Source organism: Talpa occidentalis, unplaced genomic scaffold, assembly GCF_014898055.3.
Source record: "Talpa occidentalis isolate TD23 unplaced genomic scaffold, MPIMG_talOcc4v2.1 talOcc4.15, whole genome shotgun sequence".
Lineage (NCBI taxonomy): Eukaryota > Metazoa > Chordata > Mammalia > Eulipotyphla > Talpidae > Talpa > Talpa occidentalis.
In genome coordinates this window covers 21,204,499-21,230,980 of record NW_023601543.1, presented here as the reverse complement: position 1 = coordinate 21,230,980, position 26,482 = coordinate 21,204,499, and the positions used below count along the sequence as shown (strand labels likewise).

Here is a 26,482-nt window from a genome sequence, read left to right as displayed (position 1 = left end):
TATTAGGGGAAAAAAGGTCAGTAGAGCAAAGGTTTCTATAGCAACCTGGCAGCCTCACCTCTTGTAACCTATGAAGTCACTGAATTACGAGGTACAAGTAGGTCAGAGATGAGCCTTATGGGCACCGGCTGACCAACAGTTATGTAACTGGAATAAGTGAGGGTTACTGCCCATCGTCAGGGAGACAAGTAGGTACCTACAAAACCCGAGGCTGCGTCATTCTGCCCTATTGTCAGGAGGCCTTCAGACAGGGTGGTGGGTGGTTGTTGGCGTGTGCTGTCAGGAGCTGAGTGGAGGTGGGGAGTGCCCTAAAGGCTGGAAGGACAAAACCTGAAAAAAGCAGCCTAATGATTAAGTCTGAAAAGCCTGGTGTTGTTGAGAGCTGACCTCTGCTGGATTTTACTGGCTATTAAAGCGACATGTGGGCGAGAAAACAGAGGATGATCAGGATGGGCATGTTGGCAAGTATGAAAAGGGGGGGAGCCTTTGGTTTGGGAACCTGAGGGGTTGCCATGTTAAAAGGCCTAAATTTCCTGGCAGACACGCCCCTGGCAGTCATCTCCCACCCCACCGCTCTCCCAGAACCTTTGACACCAGCCACAGACTCCCATCATGACTGCCAGTGTCAGGTCAAACACTGATGATTAATACAGAGACGGCTGGGAATGAATACCATCATTTGTTTCTTTTATCTCAGCAACACCTCTGCAAACCAGATGTGAATAGATTCATCAACCCACTTTCATTTAATGGGAGGACTTGCAGAGCATTATGTAAGGCAGCTATTTTATTTTGCACCTACAGATGAAAAGGGGTTTGACTTGAGACAAATTTGTTTCCAGTCTGGGTCATACAGTGAAGGAGAGAGACGCATGCTAATTTCTCAGCATCCTGTGCCAGGAAATCCTATCACCTGATCAACATCAGCCACATCAGGGGGGCAGAGTCCCCATTTTCACCAATCATACAAATGCTGGGAGTCTGGTTTGGGAGGCTGCCCAGTTCCTGGAAGTTGCTTCTTTGTCAACCTCCATTGTATCTCAGAACCCACCTCTGCCCTCCTCAGGTCCCAACAGCACACTCAGGTGCCTTATGTGGTGATTTTGATCACAATTGTCTGAGATGAGGTAGACTGGAAGTCTGAGGAAGGTCTGACTACGGGAGTGCTGGTGAGAGAGGTGAGTTTGGGATAATGACCACAGCTGCAGTATTCGTGCATTGGCTAAAGTCCAGGGTCGTCAACAAGTGACTCCGAACGTTGGAGAGGATCTTCAGTCCTCTGTGAGTCACTGTTGTAACTGAGTCATACACAGAACGAGAGAAGCCATGTTCTCTGCTTATAGGCACCCCTACTCATCCACTCCACACATTCTTCCCAGGTGGCAGAGGAAGAGACCTGACTTCTATTGTTATTATGGCATGTCATAATTAATTTGTGGCCACAGCGATCTGTCATTACCTCCTGTAGATTACTTCCTCTGTCTAAGGGGGATAAAATAGTACCTCATAGTACATCACAGGATTATCATGAGGTTTAGATGAGCTGGGTCATGGAAAAAAAATTTGTGTCCCTGTCACATAGCAAGGACTCAAGAGTATGAATTATCATCAAGTCATGCCCCCAAATTATTTTGGAAAACCATTTATGATGAGTTTGATTAGTGAAAATCATTTCTTGGAACCTCATCACCCAAGAGGAGGGGGCAGTGATCTGATCAAACTTCTGCATCCTAAAAGCTAAGGACCAACTTGAAGCATACGTTGACCCCATCAAAGGGCACAGGCCCCACAAAACAGCACCCAGCCTTCACTCTGCTCCTCCCTTATGTGTAGGAGGTGTGGATTATGTAGTAACTGCCTTCTGTTAGACTTCTGCTGGGGGGAGGAGATATCCCAGGGTCCTCTGTGTTCATGCTAATGAATGGTTTGTCCAACCCATATAGAAGAACGATGTTGTTTCTCACTATCGGGGAAACTGCCCTTGGCCATCCAGGTTCCTTGCACATTTGATGTCACTTAAAGGTGTCTCTTGGGTACCCTGACATCATATTCAACCAATGGAACTGATGACTCCTCAAATTAAAGGCTACGTTGCTTATTTCTTTCTCTGGAAACAGCCCATTCATCAAGATGTTTCCTCCCCAACTTCTTTATTCTATTTATTTGTTTAGTTTTTTCCTCCAAAGAAAAGAAAGTCAGCAAGTGAGGGTCTATGAGGTGTTGCTGAGGCTTTTTTATTTTTTCCACAGCAGGTTCACAGAGTTCATGTCAGGGCTGGGGGTGCATTTCATACCCTCAAACTCATAAAGACCAATTCTGCGTAGCCTCTCCATCCCAGATTGTGGTCGCAAGAAATTCATGGGTTTCCAGGCTCCAGAGGCAGCTCCCCCCCCACTCTGGGCAGGGAATCAAACCTCAGTAATAGTTCATACACACCAAACCAATGGCAAAATCAGTGTGGATATTCAATTGTTGTAGGCACAGCCATCAAAGAACTATTGTGTGGGCGCCTCTGAAGCACTGCCACGTGTTCCAAATGCACAAAGTAGAGGCACACACATGGCAACAAGAAGGCGTGGGCTCAATGGCCTCATTCAGCCTGCTCGTGTCACACTCGCAGGCTGTGCTGACTCTCCAGCAGATTACCCAGGGCTCTGCTGGCCTCCACTCCTCAGCACAGATGACAGCCCACATCGACAGCCCGCTGTGGTGTCCAGTAACGTGCATATTTCAGTTTTCCTAATCTTTGGGGTGTTGTAGGGGCAGGAATGGACACGGAGCAGGTTTTCTATGATCCCATGCAGACCGGGTAAAGGAGGAGTCAGAGTCCTCAGTGGTTTTGCAGGTTTTTTATTATGATTTACCAGGCATATGGCAGGCAAGGTTGCTGGGGGGCCGGGAGGCTGGCAGTTCTCCCAGCCCCCAGCAAATCCTCACTCTATCTGGGCTCTCTGGCGTTCTCTCTGCTTCTCTGCTCTCGGCTTCTCTTTAGGCTTCTACTGGCGTCCTCATGACGCCGCCCTTAAAAGCCCAGTCTTAGCCCAGGTGAATCCCATCTACATCCACCCACACCCTACTCCAGGTGCCCGCCATCAGGCATGCATTCAGGACCGCTGGGATCCATCATCTATCCTGATGGCGGGAGGGCAGAAAAGCCTGACATTTTTTCCTTACCCTACAGGTGTGAAACAGAGTGCACTTTTCTGTAATAGGGGAGTTCTGGAATTGTTGTAAAATGCAAATCAAAACCACAATGATATACCATCACACACCTGTGAGAATGGCTCACATCAAAAAGACCAAAAACAACAAGTACTGGCGAAGATATGGCGAAAAAGGAACACTCCTACACTGTCGATGGGAATGTAGACTGGTCCAACCCTATGGAAATATCTTAAAATATTAAAAATAGATCTACCAAGGGACTCAGCACGTTTGATGTCACAATTCCACTCCTAGGTATCTACCCAAAGAATACAAAGATGCTAATTCAAAGGGAAATATGTGCTCCTATATTCATTGCAGCACTACTGACAGTAACCAATCTACAGAAACAACCTGAGTGCCCACAAAGAGTTGAGTGGATCAACAAGATGTGGTATATATACACAATGGAATACTACTCAGTCATCAAAAACATAAATTCATGCCATTTGTGGTAGCATGGATGGAACTGGGGGGGATTATCCTAAGCAGAATAACTCAGAAGGAAAAAGATAAATACCAGATAGTGTCACTTACATATGGAATGTAGAGAAACCAAGCAAAGGATCAGATACAAACTTAAAACTAACCCTTGAAATCTGACTATGGAACTGAGACACCCAGAGGGGGGAGGGGAGAAAAGAGCAGTGGGGAAGGAGCACAGTGGACTATGATGGAGGACTACGGGTGCCTTGTTGGTGATAGTGCTACAGTAACTACACCTGAGGGGGGCATCCTATACTTCCAAAATACTAATAATGATGTAAACCAGCTGTACTTCAATTAAAAAATTAAACAAAATAAATTGAATGGTGTACGGAGGAGTGCAGCGACTAAAACAACAGCGAAGAGCAAAAAAAAAAAAAAAAAAAAAGTCAGGCTTTTCTGCCCTCCTGCCATCAGGATAGATGATGGATCCTTGTGGTCCTGAATGCATGCCTGATGGCGGGCACCTGGACTAGGGTGTGGGCATAGGTAGATGGGATTCACCTGGGCTGAGACTCGGCTTTTAGGGGTGGGGTCATGGGGACGCCAGTAGACGCCGAGAAAGAAGCAGGAGAACCAAAAGAGAAGCTGAGAGAGAAGCAAAGAAGCAGAAGCCGAGATCACTAGAGAGCCCAGACAGAGTGAAGATTTGCTGAGCGCTGGGAGGCCTGCCAGCCTCCCGGCCCCCCAGCACTCCTGCCTGCCATGTACCCGCTAAATCCCAATAAATAGACCTGCAAAAGCCACTGAGGACTTTCACTCCTCCTTTACCCGGTCTGCTGGATCAGAAAATCTACACTGTGCCCATGTCCTGCCCTTACAATTGGTGTAATCAGCAGGATGATCCATGCAGACCGGTATGGAGCCCTCCGAAGACCTGGAGGGACTAAGGAGTAAAAGACTGCCTGTGCGACGCTGGAGGCGTCATGGCGACCCAGGAGATGGACAAGGTCCAGGATCTACAGGACAAGACCACACCTGGAGGAGGAGACGCCTGAGAGGACCAGCCTACGACCCCTGAGGCAGCAAGAATCATCAGAGTAGAGAGGACCATGATTTGGAGTTTACCAGTGCTGATGCAGGGAGAGGCCTAATGGACTTGGACTGACAATCCCTCCAGAAGGCGGAGGACCTTGGCAGGTTATGTTTATTTTTGAGAATCTGGGGGTGGCCAGCAGCTAGGTAGAGGAGAAAAGTCAACTGAGAAGGCAAAAGCTGGTGCTGATGCTAAGTTGAGAAGCCCTGAGTGGCTGTTAAGCAGCCTGGGTATGCTGAAGACCAGTGAGTCTTTTTAAATCACCTGTGGGTGATGCCCTGCTCATTCTTGAGTGAGGGTGAGGAGCTGAGGAACCCATCCTTGGGGGATGGGTGGGGAACGTGGCTTGGGGTGGAGCCCAAGCCGAATGTAGAGTTTGGATCCCCGACCCATGTGCTTGTGCAGTGGGTTGGCCTGAGTGCAGGGGTCTGTGAGTCGCATGGTGGCTGTGAAGGCCGAGTGTTGGAGCGACTGCAGACAGAAACCCTGAGGGTTGGCGATTACCCCCAACAGAATAGAATCGCCAATCCCAGAGTGAGTGCATCCTGGGGGTGGATGCGGTGTGTGCCTTGTAGCCGAGACTACAGCCAGAGAAGGCCAGGAAGCCTGACAGCTCCTGACGTGTTACACTAGATGCCGTGAGTGATTCCCCTCCCTCGTATGAGCAGTGCCTTGGCAGCAGATTTGGTGGCTCATCTGCTGGTTGGGGCCCTAGGGGGCACTAGGAGCACTAGGTTGGGGCACTGCCTGGATTTATTTGTGTTCTGTTGTATTTTGTTGTAATATTGTGATGTATTTGCTTTTGTGGTCCATGGCTGCATTGTTTATGTTTGCTAAGAAAATTGTATATATGAAGACTATGCGGCAGAAAACCCTGAGGGGGTGGACTGTAGGGTAAGGAAAATGTCAGGCTTTTCTGCCCTCCCGCCATCAGGATAGATGATGGATCCTTGCGGTCCTGAATGCATGCCTGATGGCGGGCACCTGGAGTAGGGTGTGGGCATAGGTAGATGGGATTCACCTGGTCTGAGACTCGGCTTTTAGGGGCGGCATCACGGGGACGCCAGTAGAAGCTGAGAAAGAAGCAGGAGAAGCCGAAAGAGAAGCTGAGAGAAAAGCAAAGAAGCAGAAGCCGAGATCACTAGAGAGCCCAGACAGAGTGAAGATTGGCTGAGGGCTGGGAGGCCTGCCAGCCTCCCGGCCCCCCCAGCACTCCTGCCTGTCATGTAAACCGCTAAATCCCAATAAAAGACCTGCAAAAGCCACTGAGGACTTTCACTCCTCCTTTACCCGGTCTGCTGGATCAGAAAACCTGCACTGTGGCCTGTCCTGCCCTTACAAATGGGATCTTCAAAACCATATCCCCCAAAGTTCCCGTTTTTTACAAGGGAATAAACGAAGCTCCAGAGAGATTTTATCATCTACCCAAGGTCTTTGTGGTCAAATCAGAGCTAGAATCCAGCACACTTGACATCCAGTGAAATGTTTTTTCCAGGAAAACGTGCTAGTTTTTATTGTAATGGTGTTTGCTTTACCTTAATTAATAACAGCTAATACTCGTTGACCACTGCTTGCACGCCAGGAATTGTGCTAAGCATTTAGATGCATTATTGGAGTCAATCTACAAAACAATGTCAAGCGGTAAGGACTTGTATTTTCCCTACCTAATAGATGAAGAGATGGAGGCTTAGAGAGATCAAGTAACTGAGCCAAGGTTACACATCACACCACACAATTCTTAATATTTAATTTACTAATTAAAGTGACCAAGCCAATCCAACAAGAAGAGTAGTCACACTAGAGGAGATTTTTAAACTGACCAGAAGTTATAAGGCAGAATGTCAGAATTTTATGTACATTTGTTTATTTTTATCCTGAGACATCATTTCCTGCATTAACACTTACAGGTCTATTTCTGGAAAGTTCTCATTGACATTTACCACTATGTTTAGGAATTAGTAACATGACTTTCTGTTGTCCCTTTTCTAAAATTTCAAAACTGATGTGTTGAAGCCAGTGATTTAAAAAAAAAAAATTAATTGGGCCTCCCTTGGTGGCGCAGCGGTTGAGCGCTGGGCTGCGAAGCTGCCCGCAGCCTCTGCAGCACCGGTTTGATCCCCCGCCACCGGGGAGGGTCCCACATAGCACGCAGACCTCTCCCGCCGCCCGCTGCTCCCCTCAGCAGTGTACTTAGGTCCTTCTGCCTGTTCTGCTCCCGGCTCTGGCTCTGGTGAATTCTCTCACCCTCCCGTGCTTCTGACTGTACCCAGTGCTTGTATAAATAAATAAATCTTTAATAAATAAATAAATAAATAAATTTAATTGAGGTAATGTTAGTTTATATCACTGTTTGTATTTGGGGGAATATACTATCCTGACTTCCTATGCTATTACCATAGTGCATCCAGTACCACCAATAATTTCTTTATTTACAACACATGAGCTCTAGCATTCTACTCAAATTATACTTCATTTCACTCATAACATGCAGAAATAGAAAATGCCCATTTGATTATCACTGGCTTCATCTGATCAGGCTTAAGAATGTTTCTACCAACTGAAGGTAGAAATTATAGTTGAATATAGGCCACAGATGTTCTAGGGATTATAGGGGACAAACCATAGATTTCCTAACTTAGGCGTTATCCAGTATTTACTTCTATTAAAGTCACATTTACTTGCTTTTCTAAACATATCATAAATAAAAGGTGAGAAAATCCTAAAATAATTTGGAGTAACCAGAGCTTCCCTTATATTCTTGCAACTCTCTTTTGCTTTACTTGGTACTAACACAAATGTTTGGGAAAGAGCATGCAGATAGGTAAAAGATACAGTGTTGGGGCACCCATCAAAAGGCAAACACCCCATCTTTGCACAGTGCTGGGAATCCAATCACTGAAATGCCTGTGGATGTCTATGCTGATTACCAGAGGTTTAGACAGGATGTGTACTTTACGATGTTCGGGCCTTAAAAATCTCCCCTAGAGGGGTGGGAATTTTACTGGGACTATAACCAAGATGAAAATGCATACATTGTGCAAAAATGAAAAATGATGTAAAAAATATATAAAATTTAAAAAATAGTAATAATAATAAAATAAAGCAAAAAAAAAAAAAACCTCCCCTAGAGGGAGAAGGATCAGAGGGAGGGAGGGAGGAGCGCAGGGGACTGAGGTGATGGTGCACGGGTGCATTGGTGGAGGAAATTCTATGGGGACTACACCTGAGGGGGCAGGGGAAAGCAAACATTGTTTAAAATTGAACAATGATGTAAAATATAAATAAATTAATTTTAAAAAACCCTCCCCTAAATGTGTAAATCCATTTTGCCTTCCCTTGTCCAAATATTGGTGCTCTTCTCAGACAGGCCTTCCCTGGATCTCTTGTTTAAAAATCTCACCTCTAGGGCCTCCCTGGTGGTGCAAGGGGTTAAGCACCGCACTATGAAGCAATCCACAGCCTCTGCAGCACGAGTTCCATCCCCAGGCAGCCAGGGAGCAACCCACATGGCACAGCAGACCTCTCCTGTCTCTCCCGCTGCTCCCCTCAGCAGTGTATTTCAGTCAATCTGCCTGTTCTGTTCCCCACTCTGTCTCCGGTGAATCCTCCCACCCCCTGCATCTCTGGCCTGTACCCCAGCTCTTGCATGCATAAAATAAATAAATCTTTTTTTAAAAATCTCACCTTTACATTTCCTATACTTCCCTCTATTTTCCTCCATATCATTTGTCACCATCTAATGTATTACATGATTTTTTTCATTTTTTCTGTATTATTCACAACAATCCCACTTCCTAAACTACAATCAAAACTTCAAACATACTAAACATGCAGTTAATTATCTAAATAAACTTTTTATTTTGGAATAGTTTTAGAGCTAGGAAAATAGTTACAAATAGAATTCCCATGTATTTCCACCCAGATTCTGCTATTCTTAACATTTTACAGTAGTATGATGCATTTGTTACAATCAGAGAACAAAATTGACATTATTAACTACAATCCATGGTTTATTCAGATTTCCTTAATGTTTACTGCTGTCTTCTGTTTTAGGATCTCACTAAGATACTACATTACATATACTTGTCATGTCTCTCAGATGCCTCTTAGCTGTGACGGTTTCGCAGACATTCTTCATCCTTAAGAGTTTTGAGGTGTATAGCCAGACATTTTGTAGAACTCCCCCTCATTAGGACAAATTGGATGATTTTAACATGAGATTATGGGCTTTGGGGAAGGAGGACCACAGAGGTCAAGTGGCATCACATCATATCAAGGGTACTTATTACCAATGTATCAATAGCTTATCTCTGCTGATATTGACTGGGTCACCTGGCTGGATGTGGTGTTTGTTAGCTTTCTCCACTGCACCATTACTCTTCAACCGCCTTTCCTAGCTGCACCCTCCAGAAGGAAGTCATGACCCCCAGCCCACACTTACAGAGTGGGGAGTTTCAGGGAAGAGTATCTACATGAAGTATTTGGAATTTTTCTGCATAGATTTGTCTCCTCCTACATTTATTTATTCAATCATTTATTTATATCAACACAGGCACATGGATATTCATGATATACATTGGGGTATAAGCCAATATTATCATTATATAGTTTGTAATTCAACTGATATCATCTTTGTTCACTGAAACCTCTTTCAGATCAACTCCCATGTCCTGTTGACATAACCCCAGCATTTGGGGATTTTTTATTTTTAGTACTTCACTAAAAATGCTGTAGTGAATACTGTCACTACAAATGCTGTAGGCTCATCCTGTACACTCTCTGCCCCAGTCCTAGAGTCAGTCATTTCTCTAAGGAACCCTGGTTCTTTCTATTAGAAACCAGTACCAGTGGAATGGGCATGCTCATTGGGGTGGTGCAAGTCACATGGTTTAGTCCAATACTCTATTTTTTATATACTGAGGAATAAAGAATCCCAGCCTTCATTAAACAAATCACATTATTCAAGAACCTAGTTTCTTTACAAGCTGTTTCACTTAACGTAGTTTCCAAAAACCTCTCACTGACATTCAGTGAGGATTTACTGTACTTCTAAAGCCACCGGATCTCTACTGCTTGGCATTTCAGTTTGGAATGAAAGTCTGGATTTAAGGGAATAGGAATTGGTACATTTTACCAGGTGATAACTTCCCCACCTATATTGTGTCTCCCAGAGTGACTCATCAAGAGAGAAATCTAGGAGGGGAGAAAACACGGAAAAGCAAGTCAAGTAACCAAAAATGTTGCCTATTGTATAGACTGGCATCCTTCAGAAATGGTTTTCCCATACCTCTGTGAGATTAACATAATAGATCTGAACATTTTTTAAAGGACATTTCATATATTTCAAGAGTTTTCCAAAAATATGGCACACAGACCCTCTCAACTTTGTGTGAGTGAGTGGGTAGCTCTTGTTCAAGTACAGATCTAAATTTAAAGTTTCAGAGATAATTGGTGCAGGAGTAGGAATTGGAATTTGTTATTGCAGGTCTGTGATTTATTTATAACTAAGGAAATATTATACCCAGTTTTAGAAAAAATGTCAACATGTTATTAATTGAAAAGATGATGTATCAAAATGTTAAAGAACATTTTTGAAAAGAAAATGTTTAATAGCTGTAATGAGAGTTAACTTGCTTTGAAACTATTAAATGTGTCACAGCTAAAATTGAGTATTTTAAATCATAAATACAGAAATTCCAGTTCGTATACTGAAATATTCTTTCCATTTCATACCATTAAATGTAGTTCAAATATTTGAGATTATTACCTTTTAAAATATAGAGTAAAAGTTTAACTGCTTCTTCTACAAATAATATTTTAATGGGTATTTTTAAATGACTCAAATATTTATTATGTAAGCAAGTTCCTTCACTGTAGAGTAGGAACATGAAATAAAACTAAAATATTTCGGGCCTCCCCGGTGGCGCAGCGGTTGAGCGCTGGGTTGCGAAGCTGCCCGCAGCCTCTGCAACTCTGGTTCAATCCCCGGCCATCAGGCGAGGATCCCACATGGCACGCAGACCTCTCCTGCCGCCCGCTGCTCCCCTCAGCAGTGTACTTCGTCAGCCTGCCTGCTCTGCTCTCCCCTCTGGCTCTGGTGAATTCTCTCATCCTCCCGGGCTTCTGACTGTACCCAGTGCTTGTACAAATAAATAAATTAAAAAAAACTAAAATATTTCTATGCATAATTACCTAGTCAATATGTGGTTATTTCATAGTTGTGACTTTCTGTTCCATATATGGTGCTGATGCTAGTGACATTGATGAAAAGTGACTTGTGACTTTGCTAAACATGAGGGAAAACCCAATGGGACAATAATAAAAAGTGAAATCCAACCCAAACCATTGCTCCTATTATATTGAAAATAAATAATATACAATTAAATTTAAAAGTCAAATATAGAATCTACAGAAATTGAAAGAAGTTAGCACTATATTTTACAACAAACAAAATGAAAATCTGTAAAACATGCAAAATGTTTATCTTTTAGATTCAAAAAACATTTATTTATACTTAGTATGTGATATACTTTCCCCCATTCATCTTATTGGGTTTCCCATAATAATATCTTTATTATTTTAAACATAAAATATACTCATTATAGAAAATTCAATTTAGAAAGTTACAAAGGAAATTAAAGTTACCTACATTCCTATTACCAAGAAGCCACCATTGTATTTCTTAGTTTTCCTTCTATGCATATATATTTACATTATTTTAGAAATAAAATGGGAGTCCTGCGGAATACATAAATCTAAGTGACCTATAACTAGGAAAAAGAAAAAGAAAATAACAGGAATTAATGCACCTGTCAGCAATATGTTTTACAAGTCAGTAAATCTTGTTACCCATATAGCCAAAACAGGAGCTCATTTTTACAGTTGGTGGACATGTTAAGCAGTTCAAATATTTAGGGGAAATCAGACATTTATAATAAAGATGACAAACACACGTCTTTTCCTTTCTCTTTCACAAGGACTGTAACCCAAAAAAAAGAGGATCAAAACATAGATCAAGAATGATGTTACTGGGGGCCTCTCTGGTGGCACAACAGGTTAAGACACAGAACTATGAGGCTATCCATAGCCACTGCAGCACGCGTTCGATCCCCGGGCAAGGAGGTGACCCACATGGCACAGCAGACCTCTCCTGTCTCCCCTACTGCTCCCCTCAGCAGTGAACTTCAGTAGATCCACCTGTTCTGCTCCCAACTCTGTCTCTGGTGAATCCTCTCAGCCCCCACACCTCTGGCCTATACCCCAGTTCTTGTATGCATAAATAAATAAATCCTAAAAAAAAAAGAATGATGTTACCGGTAAAGAGAGAGAGGGGGATACTAGAGTGTAATGAGACTATGGTCCATACCTACAATGGAACACTACTCAGCCTTTAAAAAGAAGGAAATTGTCGGTGGTGGGTGTGGTGTGCTAACAGCATATGAAGAGGTATGCCCCTCTACCTCTGAGTCAGATATAGTGTTATAAACCAATGTCACCTCAATAAAAAAGACTACAAGAAGGAAATTGTGTAATATGTCATAATATCAGTGAAACTTGAGGACAATTTCTATCTGAAATTAATAAATTCAAATAAAATGACAACAAAGAATGTCAGTGAGGATGACTATCAGCCACGTGTGACCGATGGGGGTTTGTAGATGTTGGTAACACAGGAATTCAATCCCTCACGTTAGAAGTTGCAGGTCCTTATATACTTCAGATTTTATTATTTTTCCACATGTGGGAAAATTTGTATTTGATGAAATGTGCAGTCAGCTGCTTGGCAACATTCCCCAGGAGAGCTGGGATGGCAGTAAAAAGTGACCATCTCAAGCACTGTTTTGGGGAAAGGTGCTTTAGTTCCAATGATCTTAAAGGAACACTGCAAAATCCTCTCAAAATTAATTAATGACCCCAACTCACTTTATGCTAAAGATAAATGAAAACATGCAATGCCTCCTTCCTCACCAAAAAAAAGCCCCTTTGAGTTCAAGTTTATTTTATCCTACCTTCTTCCTCCATGAGCCTTCCTATTCACAGCGGGCCCACAGCAAGCTCTTACGGTGGGAATTCTCCTACACGTACAGGGCCAGCTCAGGTGGGACTCAAGAGCCATGCTATTAGCACATTCTCTGTCCCTGTGTTTGTCCTGTTTGTCAATGATTTGCTGTCTCCCCAGTCAGGTAGTGTGTTCCTTGAGAATAAGAGCAGTGTCAGGTACTTTAGTTATTATGCCACGTCTTCCACCCCTCATTTGGAAGTGAATGAATGTTCAAAAAATTGAGAATGCATCCGATGGAAAAAGATAAACATCGGATGGTTTCACTTATAGGTGGAAAATAGAGAAGCCGAACAAAGGGTCAGGAAAAAGACAAAACTTGCAACTGACCATAGATCTGAGACACACAGCAGGGGAGGGGGAGTGAGAGGGGTCAAAACAAGAGAGGGAAGAGCACAAGGGACTGTGGTAACCGTTCATGGGTGCTGTGCTGGTGGGAGAACTTGGAGATGACACTTGAGGGGAGAAATCAAATAATATATAAAAATTAACTATGAAGGAAGTTAAATAATTAATTTTTTAAAATTGGGACTGCACTGGGGGAAGCCATGAACGTAGTTTATGTCCCTATAAAGGATTTTTATAACTGTTTTTTAAATGATGTATTTATTTTTATACAAAAGCTGGGGTACAAGCCAGAGGTGCGGGAGGGTGAGAGGATTCATCAGAGAGAGAGCAGAGTGGGGAGCAGAAAAGGCAGACAACCGAAACACACTGCTAAGGGGAGCAGAGGGCGAGGCAGGAGAGGTCTGCTGCACCATGTGGGTATCTCCCTGGCTGGCCAGGATCGAACCCGCACTGCAGAGGCTGCGAACAGCTCCACAACGCTGCGCTCAACCCGCTGCGCCATGGGGGAGGCCCTATAAAGCATTTTTAAAAGAGCCGCAACAGGATTTCTGCAAAAGCATCAGTTGCAATTTTCCACTGATGCTAAGGCTGTAAGCAAATTATGTTAGTTTCTGTACTTAATGGGCCTAAAGCTCAACTCCCACTTCCTGGGGCCAAAACAGAATTTTCAGAGAAAAATCACCCCTGAAGTCTTGGTGGAAGTGGAAAATACTGTTTAGGTGCGGGTGTAAGGGAAGCAGCAGGTGAGAGCCAAGTCACCTCCCTACCTGGGTCGTGACCCAGAAAGACTCTGCGCAGTGCATCACGGGATCAAGGTTTTTTGCTGAAAGACATCCATCTTCTGGCTCTCCAGCGCCATGATTGCTCTAGTGGTTCATTTCCTGTTTTGTATGCGGCGGGGCTGCTTGTTCCAGACATTTGAATTGCTTCTAAGATTCTTGAAATGAAGCTCGGTGGGAGGTCTGCGTCCTCAGCCTGCAATCATTTTAGTGATAAAGTCAGTGTCCTCTCGCCAAAGAAGATTACCGGGAACACACACGTAGCACAAGCGGGGTTTATCACTTACTGAGCTCACGGGGAACCATGGAGGGAGGGCTTCTAGGTGTCTTGAGAAGAGAGTGTTAGAAAGACTTACAGGAGTGGAGCTTTGGTTATGTGACCCGGGGGACAGTCAAAGGAAGCTATGGTGCCTTCTCTGTGGGTGTTTTCAAAAGCCAGAGCGATTCAGGGTTCACGGTGACTGGACATTGTGTGGTGGGCGTGGTGAGAGAATGTACCCCTGGCACATGGACAGTGTTGTGAACTAATATTACCACAATAAAATAAACAAACAGGAGAGTTCTGTGATTGGGTCAATAAATTTTATCTAGGGAGTTGCTGACTAGTGTAAAGTTAAAGCTGTAATGGGTTAAGAAGCAGTGATCTCGCATAGTAGCTGGGCGAGAGATCCGGCCATTTCTGTGGTTTGGACAATGTCCACATTTTGTCTGAGTTCAGACATTATGGAGTGTTTTTGTTTTTGTCTCCATCCATCACAGTCACAGAATTGCCTTGTGTGCTATTGATGTCCTGTGAAACTGGTTATGTTCTGCAGAATGCCACGCCCTAGCTCTTAGGAACACCAGAACTGAGCATCAGGCTAGCTCCTGGATGTTAGGACGTGCCTTTCCCTCCTCTGTTCAGTGTTTTAGCAGCTCATGTACCAGGGGCTTCTTTAATTGTGCTTCAAATAAGCCAGATCTGCCCCACTCAGCCCCCAGGCTTTTTTTTTGCCTGGAAGAAAGCATTCCCTTGCCACCACTGCATTGCCCTTGTCAAATAAGGGGTCCGAGAACATTCAGTGGGGAAAGGATAGTCTCTTAAAAGAAATGTAGTTGGGGGCCTCCCCGGTGGCGCAGCAGTTGAGCGCTGGGTTGCGAAGCTGCCCGCAGCCTCTGCAGCACCAGTTCAATCTCCGGCTGCTCCCCGGCCACTGGAGGAGGGTCCCACATGGCGCGCAGACCTCGCCTGCCGCCCGCTGCTCCCCTCAGCAGTGTACTTCGGTCCTTCTGCCTGCTCTGCTCCCCGCTCTGGCTCTGGTGAATTCTCTCACCCTCCCGCGCTTCTGACCGTGCCCAGTGCTTGTATAAATAATAAATAAATCACTTATAAAAAAAAAAGAAATGTACTTGGGCAACTGGATATTCACATGCAAAAGAGAAAAGTTGAACAAACCTTGTCTTACACCACTAACAAAAATGAACTCAAAATTAATTAAAGACTAAAATTAAGACCTGAAATGGTAAAAATTATGGAAGATAATACAGGGGGAAAGCTGTTTGACATTGGTCTTGGCAGTGTGTTTTTTGCTCTAACACCAGAAACAGGCAAGAAAAGCAAAGATAAACAAGTATGTGACATTTAGTTTGTTACCTCAAACCAAAAAGCTTCTGTGCAGCAAAAGAAACTATCAACAAAATAAAGACAACCTGCAGAATGTGAGAACATATTTGATTTAATATGCAAATATGTGAGAAACTCGTACAACTCAATAGGGAAAGAAAAAGGACTAGAACTGTCCTGAAGGCACTGCCCAGCCAATGCTCTTAGAATGAGAAGATTTAAGGTCTGCCACACACACACACACACACACACACACACACACACACACCACAAAGCATAAAATCATGTAATTTGTCTCCTCTGCAAAGGCCCATCTCTGCTCCAAAACAGTCATGCTGCTCCACCCAATGGCAGTGTCTAGATAGTGCACTGAGTTTCCAGGAGGCGCTCACACTGCCTGGAACCCTGAAGAAATGGGGGGGGGGGGGTGGCTCTGTTCTTTTTAATGCCCAGCAGGTTCTGATGTGCTGCCGTACTTGAGACTTGCTGGCCAAACTTTTGCTTTCCCTATGACATAGAGACTTCTTCCGACGCCAGTCAGGCTGGCAGGAGGCACTGGGGCAAGAATTAAACTTAGAGCCTCCCTCTTTTTGCTTTTTGCATTCTTTCCTGAGGAGTTTCTTTTTTTTTTTTTTTTTTCTCATCAACTGCCACTTCTCAGTGGGTGATTGCGTATTAGGTGCCGGGGAAACTACATTGCACAGGACAACAAGTTCTCTGTTCTCAAGGAGCAAGGAACCCCTGGGCGCCTGCCTTGCTCTTTCCAAGGGAGTAGTGAGCGCTCTCCTTCACCAGTTCTTCCCTCTGCTATTGGACTCACAAATGAGCCAACGCAGGGTGGAAAGAACTTTCCTTCACGTGTGGGTCACAGAATGCCAGTGACCAAGGCCATATCTGTGACAGTGAGTGATACTCTCCTGTCCTGAAAAGTCCTTCTGGTGAAATTCACCATGTCCCAGTATGCCCCATAAGGCCGGGAGAGCAGGCCGCAGCCTGTTCTGTGGTCAGGGTATCTACTTTCAAGGCCATGTTCCCCTTGGCCTCGTCCCTCACCTTCCCTGCATCAAGCCACCGACTCTGGTGCAAGTTCCCTTTGGAAAAGTCCTGGAACTTTGAGGGAAACTTTCCGAATCTTCCTTTGAAGAACAAGTTGGGAGGTGGAGTAAATCAAGAACTCTGTTTTGGCCATTTCAGGTTGGAGATATATGTAAGATAGTTAAGTGGAGATAACAAGGAGTCTGTTCCGACACTATAGCTCAGAGGTAAGATTTGGTTCAGCGATATCAGTTTGGAAAGTATCATTATTTGGGTTACTTTTAAGACCATTAAAAAGGATCCAATCACTGAGGGAAAGGGAATGATGCAGGGAGGTGAGGTCCTAAAACAGTGCCCAGAGAACCTCCAGATTGGGGGAATGAGGTAGAGAATGACCAAACTGGAGAAAATCCATTAGACTGTGATGCCACAGAAGTTCTGAAAGGACGTGTTTTCAAGAAGGATCAAGGATGATGAAAATAAAGTGACCTCTGTCTTCGACCACATAGTGGTTACTGGGTACCATAATGAGAACAAGAGAACCAACCTGGGAAAAATAAAAGGTAGTGGTCAGAATCTGGAATGCCTGAAATTGAGATATTTTATGAGAGTGATAAATATTTCCATTAAGAAAAGTCTGTGTTTGCTTTAACAAATGGAATTTACCCTCACAAATTGGTGTTCTATATATCCTACAAAAAACCTAATTCAATAATGGTCATTTCAAAAAATAAAAGAAACCGCCATTTTAAAATTTTCTACTCTAGTGCTATAGTTCTTTGAGCCTATCAAATTATTGGGTTGTTCACTGTTTTCTCCATTTCCCTCCTTACTTAGTTATAACCATAATGTTACAGTCACACTATGGAAGGCAGAAAAATACCTACCAACATGTCCACACCTTAATCCCTAGTTCGGTTACATGACAAAGGGGAATGAAGGCTGTGGGTGGAATTAGAGTTATTAAACAACTGACCTAATGAGCTCCATGCAATCACAAGGGTCCTTAAAAGTGGAAGAGGGGATTAGAAGAGAGAACCAAAAGTTGGCAGGCAGCATGAAGAAAACTCAGGCCTATACTGCTGGATTGGAGTGTGGACAGGGACTCTGAGCCGAGGAACGTGGCCAGCCTCTGGAAGCCAGAAAAGGCAAGGAAACAGATCCTCCCTCAGAGTCTCTCCTTTCCATACCTTGATTTTAATCATTAAGACCCATTTTGGACATCTGACCTCCAGAATTATAAGATGATGAATTCACAGTATTTTTAGCCACTCTATTTGCAGTCATTTGTTATAACTGCCATAGGAAATCAATACACAATTGTCAAAGTCACTCCACCACCCCCCTTCTCCTTCTCACTGTCTATCATACACACGAAGCCAAACTCAGCCCTAGTGGAAACAACAGTATTCCTTGTACTTGCCCTTAATTGAAGCAGCTGAAAATATTGATATTTGGAAAAATTATTTTGAAAATTATTTCAGTTTCGAAAATATTTCTGACTGGATTCACAACAAATTTGTGATCTTGAGCACACACAACACTGCCTGGCAACCTCGCAACCACTTGTTTGCCTCAAATCTTTGACAGCTTCACCATTCAGCACCCAACCTTCTATGTTTCTTGGCTTCTTCATATCCTATGATGATCAACTATCCTACTGTAGCCATGCAGTCTCAGGGCCAGGCCAGGATCCCAAGTGAAAGGATCAAAGAACACTCCAAAGATTGCAGAACATTCCAGACGCAACACTTGAAACCATCTGGTGCTCTGTGGCCAGTCATATGGAATATTGTGAGCAGTTCAGCTTGGCAGAGCACAGGGCTCAAAGCCTGGCACTTCTTGACAGGGAAGCAGGGTCCAGTTTCTTGCACTCTTGTTTTATCCTGATTGAAACCATCAGCTGGTCTCTGGGCAGGCCTGAGCAGCAAGCTCCAGGGGCAGAGGGCTAGCGTATGTGACTCCAGCTTGTAGGCCAAGTCAGGGTTCATTGTGCAAGCCCCGTGGGAGTCCTCTCAGCACAGCCTGACCCTGGTGCTGGGCCCAAGGGGTTCTGAAGAGGAAAAATGAAGGGAGAATAAGGTGAATTTACAGTTTAGGGAAAATCCAATTAATATGTTTATCCTTCCCTCTCCCTCCCTCTCCCCTGCAGAATATCTCTGATTTATAGTTGACTGTTAATTTTGGTTTTTTATTTATTATTATTTTTTTCTTGATCCCTTATTTGGTTCCCCTATACTCCTCCTATAAGTGAAATCAATTTTAAGGGACTACACATGAGAGGAGAAAGCAAACACTGTACAAAAATGAACAATGATTAAAATATATATATATAAATAAATTATAAAAATTATGCTTACCCTGAGGCATCAACGAGATGATGAATTGTCTCTGTGGATGGCAAGGCCCTGCACAAGCAGAGGGTAGGGTGGCAATATTATTCTCCTTTCAAACCCCACAAGCGAGGCGAGCCTATGAGAGAATATGGGTCTTTGGCGATGCCAACTCACCCAGGCCCAGGGCCCAGCAGGGCTGCTCAAAAGAAAGGATGGTGCCCCGACATTCAACCCCACTCCAGGGACTGGACTCTGGGTCACAGGGCTTCCACCCCCTTGAGATATAGGAGGCAAGGTCAAGTCCCTGCCCTCCCATGGCTTCCTTGGACAGCAGAAAGTGCTGGGCCTGAACACCCCAGGCCGTTTACCCCTGTCTGGCTGTGACACGGTGAACTAGGAGGTTAGCAACAGCCATGTCACTCCCTGGGGGTGAAGGGGACAGGGTGTCATCTGGGGTGCAGTCTCTTATGGTACCCAGCACCACAGCACCACCAGCATCACACCTGGCCACATGAGCAGAAACCTAGAGCAGAAGAGAAAAACCAGTGATGGGGATCATGATTCCAAAGCCCTCGTGACTCAGTCAACAAACATCTGCCTTGTGCAAAGACACCGTGGGTGTTTCCCACTTGAGGAAGCTCTGGATGGGACAGTCCCCTTCAAAGGCCTGTGCTTTCATAGGGGAGCAGAAAATGTCCACATGTAATTTAGGAGAGCCTCTGGCGCTGATGAGGATGGAGGGGGAGCAGATACAGAAAAGAAGGCTTCCTGGAGGCTGTGAGTTTTGAGCCAGGCTGTAAAGGAGAGCTTTGGATTGGACTTCCAGGAGCGCCCCACAGAATGTCTGATGTTAACTAGAAACTTCTCAGGTTGTTGTGGTTGTGGGTCCCTCCCCCTGCCCCACTCTGACGTCCTAACAGAAGAAAAGAACAACTGGCCACAGAGACAGTGGGGTGGGAAAGAGAGCACCTTTCCCTAAGGAAATTGGAAATCGTGGATTGTGCCCATTTCCTGTCTTGGAGAAGATAAGAAGTCATCAGCAGGAAGGCTGGAGCTGGAGGACACAGACCAAATCCACAGGAGATCAGCCGTGTGACCTCCCAGATGGGTTTGCTTTCCCAGGAAGGCTCAAGCAGGTGACTGAGGCCCTGGAGACTGTCCCATGGATTTCTGGACTATGTATTTGACATTCAGAAGTCTGTAATGTCAGAGCTGGCAGAAAATTCTCCTCTGGTTTCCCTCAGGTGTTTCTGAAAGACACACCCATTCAGTATTTTCTTTTCTCTTTTGTGCTTGTCCCAGGGACTTGGAACCATCTCTCTAACCAGCTTGCCACAGCTACAAAAGGACAGCTCCTCCTCCAGGGTCCTCTTCACTCCCCAACAACTTGCTGCAGGACAGTAACTTTCTCCTTGGCAAACACAGTGCTCAGACCTTCCTCCCTGCACAGAGAAGAGGCTCCAGGTGCACACTTCTTCACCGGAGACTTCATGATTAACAGGTGTCATCATGTTGTATTTCAGCCCCACTGATAAGTAGAGAAGGGCAATGGCAGAGGAAATGATTCACTATAAACAGTGTTTTGGCAAATACATACTTTACATATATGTATATTTTTAATAATAAAAAAAAATCTATCAGAACACTGACACCATATGCAGCTGGAGGACCTGGCTTTTGGCCAAATGTCCCACAGGAATGATGGTGGAGGAGGCACTAGGATGGAGACCATAAACAATTGTGCCTTTTTTGGGTTTCATGGGTCAAACAATGACAGGTACAAATAACAATTTCAAAGTGACACAACATTGGTACATGCTAAGATAGCACCCCAAAAATATGTTTTAGGTGTAAATGCGTGATTTACAGAATACAGTTGATCATCTTGTATAGGAAAGAATGAGAGGGCACATTAGGAAGACTCTAGGCCTAAAGAGAGCTATATGTTTCTATGTCTTCACAGTGGTAAAAGATTGTATGTGTGTGTGTGTGAAAGAAAGGGAGAGGTTTTTTTAGCTCATGTTATAAATTATTTTTTATCAAAAAAACTCTATTATTGATTACTGAATGGTTTTGGAAATTCACTTTTGTGGTAAGTTTCATAGTATTTCTTAGTGCACTCAGTTGAAATTAATTAATCAGGGCCTCCCCGGTGGCGCAGGGGTTGAGCGCTGGGTTGCGAAGCTGCCCACGGCCTCTGCGGCGCTGGTTTGATCCCCGGCTGCTCCCCGGCCACCAGAGGAGGGTCCCACATGGTGCGCAGACCTCTCCTGCCAACCGCTGCTCCCCTCAGCAGTGTACTTCGGTCCTTCTGCCTGCTCTGCTCCTCACTCTGGCTCTGGTGAATTCTCTCACCCTCCCACGCTTCTGACTGTACCCAGTGCTTGTATAAACAAACAAAACAAATCAATAAATAAAGAAATAAATAAAGAAATTAATTAATCAGCAATGCAATGACACGCTAGAAGAGAAAGAAATGACTAACAGAACTCTGTCCTTACAAGAGATTAGAATATTTGATTGAAATCATATGCTTATGAATTAATATCAGTATTTGAAAATACTTCTCTCATGGATTAATATGCAAGACATTTGTGAAGATGAACTATGTAAAACTTCATTCCAGGCCAGATGAACACAAATAATGAATTTTGATGATCAAGAACACTAACTTTGAAGGTCAATTAAGCAAATATTATTCTTCCAAACGAATTCCAGTCTTCTCATTGATAAACCCATATCAATTTTGTATAAAATTATCACTCTCTGAGCTTCAACAACAAATATTTGTGGAAATTTATACACAATAGTCTGTTTTACAAGTGAGTTCGCCCCAAACCAAAATATTTGCTCTGCTATTTACAAAATTTTCCCCAATATTGGACCTGGACAGTGGAAATAATAAAAGGCCAGAAATCATGCGGACCTAAAAGTAACACAATGCTCTAAGGCCTCAAACAACTGGAGACGACTGCGAGCAATTCTAGAACGCAACAGCCTCGGTCATTCATTGGACACAGGGCATGTCAATCCTCACGTCTCAGCAAATGAGCATGGAGATCGTGATGCGGTGACTCGGCCTTTTCTTGATGCTTCCCGCCCTGCCCCCCGTCACACGCCAGGCGCGATCTTTCCAGGCTAGTTGGCAGCGGTGAGTGGCGCAGCAGCCTCGGCGGGTAGTCCCTGGCCCTTCCTGTCCTGGTGCCCCCTCCGGCACCTCCACAGACGACTGTCCCCTCGACGCGGGCTCCTCTGCCACCCCTGACTCCCCATTTCACCTCTCTTCAGGCTTCCCTTCCCCACCTCAGACTCCCCTCAGGCTCCCCTCGGTGGCCGCCATCTTTGCTGTCGTCGCCACAGCCCGAGAACCGGTCCGGTTGAGGTCGTGCCTGGTGCCATGTCCGCCGCAGGGGACAGAGAACTGCACTCAGGTGGACGGGACCACCCTGTGGGACCGGAGGGAACTTGGGCCATATCGGTGGGCGCTGGTGACTGGGTGGTCAGAGACTCCGGGGCCCACGAGAGCGACTTGGTGTCAGCAGCCCGGGAGGCCGGAGTCAGTGGGGAGGCCGCGGTCAGTAGGGAGGCCGCGGTCGGTGAGGAGGCCGCGGTCAGTGAGGAGGCCACGGTCAGTGAGGAGGCCGCGGTCGGTGGGACGGCCGTGATCCGTGAGGAGGCCGCGGTCATCGGTGAGGAGGCCGCGGTCGGTGGGGAGGCCCTGGTCGGTGGGCAGGCCGCGGTCGGTGAGGAGCCCGCGGTCAGTGGGGCGGCCGCGGTCGGTGGGGAGGCCGCGGTCGGTGGGGTGGCCGCAGTGTGCGGCGTGGCCGGGGCATTCGGTGTCTCCGGGGGGCTTGGGTTCCCCGGGGCATTCGCAGTCTGTGGGGTGCCCGGGATCACTGGGGCTCTGGGCAGCTTCGGGGTGACCGGGGCCCCGGGAAGATTCGCCGACTGTGGGGTGGCGGGCGGCCCCGGGGAGCCGGGCGTCTGTGTGGCGGCCGCGCGCGGCGGCCCCGAGGTGGCGGGCGGGAGCGCGGGGTCCGACGCCGCCGGCGCGGCGGGCGGTCTCGGGGATCTCGCTGAGGGGCCGGCGATGGCCCTGGTGCCCTCGCCGGGGAGCTGGAGCAGCGAGGACTCCGACTTCGGCCCGGCCGAGGAGGAGCAGCTGCCGCAGGGCCTGGACGCCGTGGTGGATTCGTACCACTTCCCGATGGCCGGCTTCCGCTTCATGTTCCTCGACATGGTCCACTCGCTGCTGTACCGCATCTACTACAACGACCACGTCCTCATCCGCACCCGCGGCGGCCGCCTCATGGTGCGGCCCCGGCCTCGCACGCCCGAGGCCTCCCAGCCGCTGCCCGCGCTGCAGGCGCCCGAGCCGCAGGCCGAGGGGCCCAAGGCCTCGGAGGCCCAGGGTCTGGCCGGGGCAGCCGCTGTGGGCCCCGCCGCCCTGGAGCCCGCGGAGGAGCTGGGGGCGATGGGCCCAGCCCCTGAGGGTGAGGACGGCAGGGGGGCCGGGCTGGGGGGCGGGAGGAAGGCTGGACAGGATCGGGTGGGGGTGGGGGACCTCCTCCGGGGCACCAGCAGCCCCTAGAGCCCCCAGGCGGGGCGGGGGTGGGGCCCCGGGGAGCCCATTCCATCATGACCTCTGCGGTCCTGAGACTTAATGGCTGCCCTCTACCAACCTCGCCCTCAGATAAGAGATCTGAGACCCTTGGGGCAGCTTGAGAGCCACAGAGGAATGTCGGTGGGAGGTGAGTGCTCAGGAGGGGCCTGGGGAGGAAACACAAGGGAAGCCAGAAGGAGAAGAACCAGAGAACTCCATCCCTCGTGTTTGGTTTGTGACTAAAAAAAAGTCAAGATCCTTGGAAAGCTGATACCAAACAGGAACCCTTGGTAAAAATTAAGTCTTCGGGGGGCTGGGGAACCATGGAGCTACACCATACAAGTTGTCCTTGAGGCAAAAATAAATTCTCCAAAATGTTCTGACCACACATAGAGGCTGCATTAGGCCCGATGATCCCCACCCCTTGTCCCAAGGGCCAGAAGTAATGGGCTGCGCAGGGCGGCAGGTTTACTGGAGAGAGAAATGATGCCACTGTGGAAAGAGACCGCCGCAGGAATGTGAGGCCCGTGGCAGTGGAGTGTCGGCCAGTAGGGAAGGGCCCGGCTACTCTTTTCTTAGCTGTTTCTATCCCGCTGCTCTCCTGAGGGCAGAAGACTGGATGCCACTGTTGGTTATAAATTGGGTATTTTTTCCTATAAATGTCCCAAAGTCTGTATTATTCTTTACTTACTAAAGAAACAATGAAATATCAGTATGAAAACTGTGGTGCAGAGGCCCAAGATGCTGGGATTGAGGAGGAAAGAGAGAAAGTTAACAGAAAACAAGGCGGACCAGAAAAGGATCCGGACCAGGAAGAGAGCAAGCCCGGATTCCAGGTACGTGTTTATGGCTTAGAGTACTACCCAACCGTTCCTGGCAGTCACCTGTTAGCAACAACTTTTTTTTTTTAATTCTCCCAGTAAATTAAGAACAAGTGTGTTTAAAATTAGCTTAAAATTCAATTTTAGCTTCCTAGAATGTTAATAGAATACTCAGTATAATAAAACTCGGTATACTTGATGGCTACTCATTTTTGTCTTCTGTAAGACTACAAACAAGCACAAAAGGTGTCAATACTTAAGACCAATATTTGTTTAGAAAACAGTTACTGGAAGCAGCTGCTGTGCACTAGTTGGGCCTTCATTACTTGGCCACAGAACAGCAGTTCCTGTGCTAAGTGGGAGACGGTGCCCTTCGGAACCTCACTACTTACAAAAAGCACAAAGTTAAGAATTTCAAGTAGGGGGGCCTCCCCGGTGGCACAGTGGTTGAGCGCTGGGTTGCGAAGCTGCCCGCAGCGTCTGCGGCGCCGGTTCGATCCCCTGGCTGCTCCCTGGCCACCAGAGGAGGGTCCCACATGGCGCGCAGACCTCTCCTGCCGCCCGCTGCTCCCCTCAGCAGTGTACTTCGGTCCTTCTGCCTGTTCTGCTCCCCGCTCTGGCTCTGGTGAATTCTCTCACCCTCCCGTGCTTCTGACTGTACCCAGTGCATGTATAATCAAAACAAACAAACAAATAAACAAACAAACAAATAAATAAAGCATGCCTCTATTAAAAAAAAATTAAAAAAAAAAAAAAGAATTTCAAGTAGGAACGCATTTAATGTTAATACCTACACATTTGTTCAGCTGTTGGTTTTTCTCTTTTATGTGACAATCAGAGGAAACTCTGGTTATTATTGTTTATCGCTGAATCGGTAATTCTTTTAGTATATTTAAATGATAAACATTTTCCTTCGCATTTTCACAGCTGTGTATTTCATAATAACAGCCTCTTTCTCGTGTGCTAGATCTGGAAACTGAGGGCCTGGGAGGGTAAGAAACAGCCATTTGTGGAATAAGCAAAGGCTTTTAGGGTGGAGAGATTTATTTAAACCCCAGGAAACAAAATGCATTTATGGTGTTAGACAAGAGGGAGACAAGGTTGATATGGCTGCATGGTTGAAGCCATTGGTTACACGAGCACTCGGTATCCAAGGGTGTGAGATTGAAAGAGGAAAATGGGTTGTTCTCTGGTTACTGAGACATAGCACACAAATGCAGCAGATACATATATCTATATAGGATGATTTCCTTACATTTAGAAAGTAGTTGATGCTGGTTACTGTATAACTGATTTTCTCTCATTTTCCTATTAAGGAGTAGAAAAGGATGGAGAAAGAAGAAAGAATCTGTTCTTCACTTCATCACCTGAAAAGTGACATCCACTGACGTGATAGTTCTCTAACCTTTTACAGATGTATTTAATAGCATGTGTTCACGTTTTAAGTTTGTTTTAGATAAGTTGAAACATAGGCAGATTTTTAAAGGGTAAATAACACTCAAACCTGTTTTACCTTCTTGTATTGGCCAACTTTACCATTTGTTAAAGCATCACTTTCCACCACTTGGGAAGCTTACATTCCTTTATCACAGCCCAAGTGTTCAGTGTCAAATGTAAAACAATTTTTGTAAAGAGAGAAATGGAGGCCAAGCCTTTAGAGCTACACTGTATTTTGTTAGTCGCTAGCCACGTGTTGCTGCTACACGTTTGAAATGTGGCTAAGTCTGGTTTGAGGTGTTCTGTGAATGTAAAAAATACTTTAAAAGATATTAATAACTTATTACATATTGAAATGATAGTGTATTGGAATAAATGAAATAAAGCATTAAAAATTACTTTGAACAGTCTCTCTTTACATTTTTATCGTGGCTACTAAAATATTTAAAATTACACTTGACTCGCGTTGTGTGTGTATTGGACAGCACTGCTGAGCAGTTTTGAAGGAAATGTCATGAATGGCCAGTGTGCCTGGAGGCCAGATAGTGCTCTGAACCTGGGCTTTGACTTTGATTTACAGCAATAGTTCTCCAAATGTAGACTCTGGACTAGTGTTGTCAGCATCACCTGAGAACTTGTTAGAAATGCAAATGCCCAGGCCCATCCAAGATCTGAGAATCAGAAACTCTGGGAGTGGGGCCCAGCAATCTGTGTTTTAACAAGCCCTCCAGGGGG

At 45.7% G+C, this 26,482-nt stretch overlaps 1 protein-coding gene and 1 long non-coding RNA gene across 3 annotated transcripts; both read left to right on the top strand.

Annotated features, from left to right (window-relative positions):
• The first annotated feature begins 21,921 nt into the window (after positions 1-21,921).
• LOC119245535 (uncharacterized) lies at positions 21,922-22,966 on the top strand. The gene is made up of 3 exons (XM_037511601.1): positions 21,922-22,037; positions 22,175-22,679; positions 22,799-22,966. The coding sequence occupies exons 1-3, from the start codon at positions 21,976-21,978 to the stop codon at positions 22,964-22,966; spliced, it is 735 nt and encodes a 244-aa protein (XP_037367498.1). The 5' UTR covers positions 21,922-21,975.
• A 323-nt stretch (positions 22,967-23,289) lies between these two features.
• On the top strand, positions 23,290-26,147 carry LOC119246556 (uncharacterized). Of its 2 annotated transcripts, XR_005125524.2 has the most exons (4): positions 23,290-23,379; positions 23,580-23,637; positions 24,186-24,325; positions 25,627-26,147. It is a non-coding gene; the product is annotated as an uncharacterized LOC119246556 (long non-coding RNA). The 2 variants fall into 2 exon arrangements; XR_005125525.2 differs by lacking the exon at positions 23,580-23,637 and having other exon boundaries at positions 23,294-23,379.
• The last annotated feature ends 335 nt before the right edge of the window (positions 26,148-26,482 follow it).